General features: G+C 39.0%; 1 protein-coding gene across 4 annotated transcripts in view; it reads left to right on the top strand.

Annotated features, from left to right (window-relative positions):
* Positions 1 to 7863, top strand: part of Tpd52l1 (TPD52 like 1) — an 89967-nt gene that overhangs the window by 46030 nt on the left and 36074 nt on the right. For all 4 annotated transcript variants that reach the window (XM_047558718.1, XM_047558719.1, XM_047558720.1 and 1 more), the window contains exon 2: positions 6199 to 6314. In XM_047558718.1, coding sequence (XP_047414674.1) covers positions 6199 to 6314 — 116 coding nt within the window. The remainder of the gene's footprint in view (positions 1 to 6198; positions 6315 to 7863) is intronic.

The following is a 7863-nucleotide window of genomic DNA, read 5'->3' as shown; positions in this document are numbered from 1 at the left end:
CAGCAGTGTGAAACTGAGTGTGATATCTCATCAGTGAGTCTGGAATCAGATCATAGTGATTTCTCACTGCATCTGATTCTGTTTGTTGTGTCATTCATCTCTGCACATGGGACAGAGATGGAGTATTGCAGGCCAATTTTAGGTATAGTGAAAGCAAATAGATGGTAGCATCTGACCAACACTTGAACACTTACCCGCATTCCAAAGATCTCTCTTGAGATCTCATAGAGTAGTGCAGTTACTGCATTGGAATCAGACCTATGATTATTTGTTATCATTAGTCAAACAAATCTATATATTTTATTGCCTGTAAAAGACAGTAAAATGGCAGTCCTTAAATGCAAAATATTCCTATATCAGAATTGCAGGCTTCATTCACAATACATCTTGGTGCACATACATACTTGTGATCAGTATTTTTTTAAATCCAAACCTGATTTAAGTTTGAGCTCCTAGGTTTTGGGTAGTGGGAGAATAACATTAGCTTAGTCCATTCCAGGGCAATTATTTTTAAAAATCCTATAAATAATTCCCAATTCCTCAATCAATGGTTGCCATTTGGGTCAGACTTCTCCTTTTCCAGCTAGTTCCCCTTTTCCTTTGTCCCAATCCTAGACGAGACTGTATGTCAGGAAGGACCCATATGACCCACAAAGTGCTTCACATTTGTCTCTGGTTCTTTAGTCACAGGGAACGTGATGTCCTGTGATGCTGAGGCTTTCTATGCTCGTACTTGTGATCTTATCTCCTTCAGCTGAGTTTAGGCCCAGTTGACCCTCCAGGAAGATTCAGCCTCACTTTGACTCTTATCTTTGGGAGATTCTCTTCCCTCTTCCACGTAGACCTTTGACCTGGGCCTGTAACCTAGTCCCTGCTGCAGGGGCACCAACCCCTCACCAAGGAAGCAAGGTTCTCCTACACACTGTTGAAGTTCTGAATCCTATCTATGGTTAACTAGCTGCAGAATACTGTGCTGGTGCACTAACTACCCTGTTCCTGCCACACGTCAGTATAGGACTGGTCTGAAAGATCATTTTTGCTAGAAATCTAGAAAGAAATTGGGGAATGCTTCCTGTACCATTCAGGAACAAGGAATGGAATGCTTAATAGGGATGTCAGAGTTTAATAAATGGACTATGCATTTCAAACATGGCAGAGTTAAGGTCAAGCAATGTTGAAGCACCTCGGAATGGCAGCAGTCCCCAGGCTAGAGGAAAGAGTGGGGACAAGAATTGAACTGTAGAAAAGGGTTACCTAATAGGAGTTGTGACCAGTGGTAATTGAAACTGCAAAAGACAGCCTAATAGGGAGGAGGCAACCCGGAGTGAACACTCACTTCTACTCTCTTCTGTCCTCCAAGTTTCTCGGGGGCTGCCCCTTGGCCAGCACAGATAAGGAGCAGATGGTTAAGGGAACCATGTTCATGTTATCCTTCAGTCTGTCTCTGAGCAGGGTAGAGGAGTGTAGTGAGTATGTCTGGAGGGATAAACAGAATCCCCAAAAGGTTCCTCTGTAATCTAATACCTTGCATCATTTCTGGACCAAAACTCAAAGAAAAGTTGGAAGTATTCATCTCATAGTATTTCCGTACTCATTCCCTTCCTCTTCCCACCATCTCCAAGGGATAGAACAGGAGACCTATACATCCTTTGTAAATTGTAGTATGCTGTGTTTATAAGGGGTACTGCTTTGAACTGTGTGTCCAGGGATTAGCCTCTGCTATGCCAAGAGGGAAACAAAGAATATGTAGAACATTGCCTCCTAAGAAAATTGCTTATTTTGCAAATTTGTTGTTTTGCTTACAAATTCAATTTCAAATGCCAGAAATCCAAATATTAACTTTTTCTTTGCGTTTCTTTTACGTCTTTCTGCCACCTCAGGCAGATGGATGTCTTACATCAGCTAGGAAAATACCATATTCTTGGGGAGACACAAAAGAATACAGCACTTACTCTTTTTTTTTGCTTTTGTGCAGTGTGTTGCTCTAGTTTTTATGGAAATTTTAAAGTTTGACAGCATTTTTACACAGATCCTCTGACTTACTGGTTTTGAAACTTAGCAACAGTCCTGCAAGGTGTCCTTTTTACAGATGAAGTAATCAAGGTCATATGTAGTCTGCTAGTTAGTGGCTAAACCACACCTAGAATGCCAGTTCTCCCTACTCCCACTTTGGTGCTCTTTGCTCTCTGCCAAAGAGAGGGCACAGTTGACACTTTTGGAAAAGAGAAACAAGTGCTTAAAGTTGGCTCATAATATACCATTAGTTGCTAAAAATTGTGATTCTTGAGTGATTTTACCCATTGATAACTGCTTTCATCAAAAAGTACGTTTTTAATCTTCAATATCTGCTTCTATGGGAACAGGTAATCTTATAATTTTATAGTCCATTCTCACATCATCTGTTGCTTGGCATCTTTTATCATTCTCTCTCTCTCTCTCTCTCTCTCTCTCTCTCTCTCTCTCTCACTCTCCTGATTTTGACTCAGTTTCACTGGTAAATCATCTTTCTTTAAAAAAAATTAACTCCTCTTTTTAACTACTCCTTGATTTTAATTATCCTTTGACTTCGTAATTTGATTGCTGCTTCTGTGACCCAGAGGATGGAACTCGTTCTGCTGAGCACAGCAGGTCTTGTTTGCATTTTGTTTGTGCTAATGTGGCACCTTGTGCTGCACTGTTCAACTCAGAGATCACCCACTGGGATAGGATGTGGCAGGGAAATAGATGCACAAATAGAAAAAGAAGAAAGGAAACTTGGACCTGGACTAGCTATCAGTCTGGTCTCTGGGCAGATTTCTTGAATGGGTGGTTTCTGGCAGTGAGACTTGGAAGGAGTCATGAGATCTCTGAAGAGTGGGACTGGTAACAGATAACAGCTGGAGTCCAGGGCAGAATATCTCACTTTATCATTTATGCACCTCCTCTCAGCTGGGCATTGGGTCTGCCTCTTCCTTGAAAAGTCTGAGTCCTTGGAGCTTTTATCTGTTCACCGACCTGTGTCTTCTCAGACTGTGAAAACAAGGGAAGATTGAGAAGTTGGATTCTAGCTACGTTTGAGCAATTTTTGTAGGTCCCTGGGCCAGTCTCAGCTGGGGAGAAGGCCACAGTGTCTTGCACTTTCCACCATGGCTCTCTTCTAACCCCTGGTGCAGGGGACAGCTTACCTTCTGAATCTTACCTGTGCTTGGAATTGCTTTGATTCCTGGATTAGGCAGTTATCTTTAAACACTGGCTAAAAATACATTGACCACATATAAACATATTTACCGGAGAAATAAATAAAATATTTCCTCCAATAGTCTGTAGTTGTATTGTTGTGTGAAGAGTTTTCTCTTTATTCTCCTAAGTCTGTATTCTTATAGGTTTCTTGTGTTTGCATAATACTGGTATATATTCTCTGGGAGATAATTTGGCAGTAGGTTTAAAAATGTTCTTGCCCTTTGACTGGATATTCCAATGTATAGGAAATCATCTATGTTTTGCCCAATAATTTAGCTAGGAGATGTTCACTGCAGCTTCCCAGAAAAATAGAATAAGTCATCAATTACCTATGTGGCAAAAAACTTCACAATCATCAAAAATATATAAACGTGGATATGTGCTTTTAGAAATGAAAAGATATTGATGATATTCTATTGAAAAAATAAATCATGCTGTACATGTGCACAAGAAAATGTATCTTTCCATGGAAGAAATACAAGAAAGTAAGGACCAAAGTGATTACTATTCTTGGGTAGCATGACGAATGGTGATTTTAACTAATAAGGTATCATTTTATTCTACTGTCTTCTACAATGAACAAATGTTACTTGTGAAGAAGAAAGTTACTTAGCTTTGAAACTGGCCTCTGGGTAGAGAGGGCAAGAGTCTGATGGTCTTGGATCAGTGGTAGACCGCAATTACTACTGTGTGTTAGTGTGTTAGCAGTGGTACTAGTGTTAGTGGTACCCTGTTCATTCAGACAAAAGGATGTGGGTTTGAGGGACTCAGCATAGGACCAGCTTCAGATAACCATGCAAACTTGGGTCATATTTTTATTCTCTTTACCTGACATGTTCTGATTATGTAGGGTAATTTTTACCTTTCTCTTTTCATTTCAGACAAAATTCATTTTGTTTTATTAAGTAATAAATAGGTACAAAAAGAATATTTACAAAATAAAGGTAAAATACACAACATATACATGCACAGAAATTCTGTGCCACAATAAGGAAGCATTGCCATTAATCCTACAAGGTTACTATAACCTCCACCTGTTCCTACACCCTTCAGACAGAGAAAACCAGTCCTGAATTCTTTATCCTTGTCTGACATTTTAAATATAATTTTATGCTAAGCAATATTTTATTTAGTTTGTGCGCTTTGGTACTTCATGTGAGTGGAATTATGCTTTATTGGTCATCTGCAAATTATGTTTTTCATTCAGAATCTTTTCTCTACATTTCATCCACATAGTGTGGTAGCTGTTGTTCACTCACTGTGCTGTTGTCAAGCCTGTGTTGTGTAATTGCACCCTGGCATACTTATGCAATATCCGGTTTATGGACTTTTTGCATGAAAGTTGTTATTAATAATGGTGCTCATTTATAGTATCTGATGCTTATGTAAAATATTGGTTACATGCATAAGCATAGAATTGCTGGGTTGTAGAGTGTGCAAAAATTAAGTTCTAATAGGTAATGCTAAATTATTTTCCAAATTATTTTTATTTACTTAATTACTTATATTCTTTACAGTAGCATATGAGATCTGGATCCTCCATGTAGTCATGAACACTTAATAATGTCAGCTTGAAATTTTTTTCCAATCCAGTGAACGTGAAATGATTCAACTAGTGTTCCCCTGGTTATCAATGAAGTTGTGCAGAATTCTTAAGTTTATTAACCATTTGTGATTGCTTCCTAGAAAAAATCTGTTTGGGTCTTTGGCCCATTTTTCTGTTGGAATTTTTCTGTTTTTCAAATTGGTTTGTAAAATTTCTGTATATTCTTAGGATCAAAACTTTTGTTAATTATGCATGTGACAGTTACCTTTTGGTTAGTGGCTTGTCTTTGCATTTCCTTGCAGTGTTTGATGAAGAGACATTCTTAATCTTGTCCGTCCTTTCTACCCTGGTTTACCCTTATTGTGTCTTATTTAAGAAAGCCCCTCCTACGCAGAGGGTCACAAGTTTAAACTCCTGGATTGTTTTCCAGAATGTCTATAGCTTTGTCCCAGTGAATGGCATGAAGTTGTCTAAACTTCCCATATAGATAGCTCTTTGTTCCAGGACAGTCTATTAAAAGGCCCTCCTTTTCCCACAGATGTGTAAATACCTGCTCTGCCACTAATCATATTGTAAATGAAGTTTCCACACATGTTTGGGCCTGTTTTCTGGGTCCTCCAGAGAACCTAGGCACAGGAGTCTGCCAGATGCCCAGGCACACTCCCGGGGAACTTCTTTATATTTAAATGAGAATGCGTTGTTCTCATATAACAAGTTAGAAGTTGAGCTGTCCTGTGGTTTGGCCATGGCACAATGATGGCATCAAGAAACCTGGCCCTTTGGTTGTCCCCTGCCTGAATCTTAGTCTGTGATGTTTCCTCACAGTTGCTACTGTTCCAGTTTCAGAATCTTACCACATCTGAACTGGTTAAAGCCTTCATATTTTAAATTCTGGTCTGGAGATGGTTTTGAAGCCCCAGTAGAGTGCATTCAGGTGACAAGTTCACCTGGAGTTCTACTCTGGGTTATCAGTTCTCAGTAGACGGGTTTTTTGTCTGCCCATTAGGTGCTAAGCTTGCCTTGCAGACCCCTGTGGGGAAGGAAGGCATTCACTGCTAGTTCACCTGCAATGATGTTGCTCTGCAGGGATATGGGTTTCTGTAGAGGTCTCACATGAAACCCATCTCTTGGGTGGACCTTGGGCCCCCTGAGATAGTAAAAAGCAAACCCGGAATTCACCTGTGTGGTAAAGATAAAAGTTGACGAAGCCTCTTTTGCTAACATCTCTGGCTTCCCATTCTCACTTTTGACTCCTGAGCACTCTGCTTTCTTGGAGCTCATCACACATTTAGAACGATAGTTTTAATTTTCTGGAAGTTTTAGTTTTCCAATGGGAGGGTCCACCAGTGTCTCTAGTCCTCCAGGTTATGGAAATGGAAGTTGGCATAAATTTATTTTTAAAATTGCATTATGTTTATTAATTTTGCCTAAAGGTTTGTTGGAGACGGAACCATTGCAAGGACGAGATGAGGATGCAATAGCCAGTGCTGACTTCTCTAGCATGCTCTCTGAGGAGGAGAAGGAGGAGTTAAAGGCAGAGTTAGTTCAGGTATGTTTAGTAATCTTTATTTGCTGTTTCTGTCTTTGGTGGTTTTTTTTTTTTTTTTTTTTTTTTTTTTTTTTTTTTTTTGTGTGTGTGTGTGTGTGTGGTATACTGGGGATTGAACCCAGAACCCAGGGTTTTGTACACGTGAGGCAAGCACTTTACCAACTGAGCTATATCCCCAGCCCATGTCTTTGGTTCTTGAACATTAATATTAGTTCAACATAGGTCCCATATTTTGATTATTTTGTCTTTTGTTTATGAAAATGTAATAAATACATTGCAAGATGACTGATTTTTTTCCCCAAGTTATTTTTGTAAAGCTAATTGTCAATTACCTGTTGGTTACAGTGGTAAAATTAATGGTTGAGCTGTTTTAATCAACAGCAATAACTAGTGTTAATTATTTACTTTTTGTTCTTTTTAGTATCAGGATACTGTGGGAATAAGTCACCTATAAACCTGAATGAAATTTGTTTAAGGCTTTGTACAAACGCAAGCTCCTTTTCAAGAGCTGTCTTAAGTCAGCAACTTAGCTTTCTGTGAAATGGGTTTTTTCTAAAAAACAATTCATGAAAAAGTCAAGTATGGAATCAAGTAAATTTACTCTTTAGCAGAAGAATAAAGTGGGGGGTGGAGAAGAAAGCTACCATAATTGAAGCTTAATTAGATCTTGTGTAGTTCCTGTGGGATCTGGATTAGAGGAGAAGAGGATGCTGGTCTTATAGGGAGCAAAGCTCTTGCCCAGGCCCTTTGTAGGACCCACTGACCCTTAGACACGTCACTGAAGAGGTTCACTTTCTGGGTGGAGAGGGCTGGAGAAAGGACTTCTTGAATAGACTGTCGCAAGAGGACAAGAGAGACAGAGGCCAGACTCCTGCATTCTGTTCCCAGTGCACAAGGCAGGAGGTGCCCTTTCCCACTGGAAGCAATACTTTCCCTTCCTGTCCTGGCCTTTGCCCAGGCTCAGTACACCACTTTGAGCTCCACCAGATCCTATGCGCCTTTGTCCACTCTGTTCTGGTGGCATATGTTATGATAGCCCACCATAATATTAAGAACTTCCTAGATGCTTTTACAAGAAACATCCTAAAATAATTTCATTAAAAATTGTTTTAAATGTTATTTTAATTGACACATAATAGTTGCACATAGTTACAGAGTGCAGTGATCAAATCAGAGTAATTAGCATCTCTATCAACCCAAATATTTATCCTTGCTTTGTGGTGAGAACACATTCAAAAATCTTCTCTTCTAGAAGGTTATTTTGAAATATATAATATGATATTGTTAACTATAGTCACCTTACTGTGAAATAGAATGCCACAACTTATTTCTTCTCTGTAATTTTGTGCATGTTGACTAATCCATTCCCCCTTCTGCCTACCCTTCCAGTTTCTGATAACTACTGTTCTCTGCTTCTATAAGATCAGCTATTTTTGATTTTACAAATGAGTGAGATCATATTGTATTTGTCTTTCTATCCCTGACTTTAAAATAATTTCAATTTAATTTCAAAGAGCAACTTTTTCCTCTGGTACAATTAGAAATTATT

Source organism: Sciurus carolinensis, chromosome 7, assembly GCF_902686445.1.
Source record: "Sciurus carolinensis chromosome 7, mSciCar1.2, whole genome shotgun sequence".
Classification (NCBI taxonomy): domain Eukaryota; kingdom Metazoa; phylum Chordata; class Mammalia; order Rodentia; family Sciuridae; genus Sciurus; species Sciurus carolinensis.
Note: the sequence above shows the minus strand (reverse complement) of the source record. Positions and strands in the feature narration are given on the sequence as shown.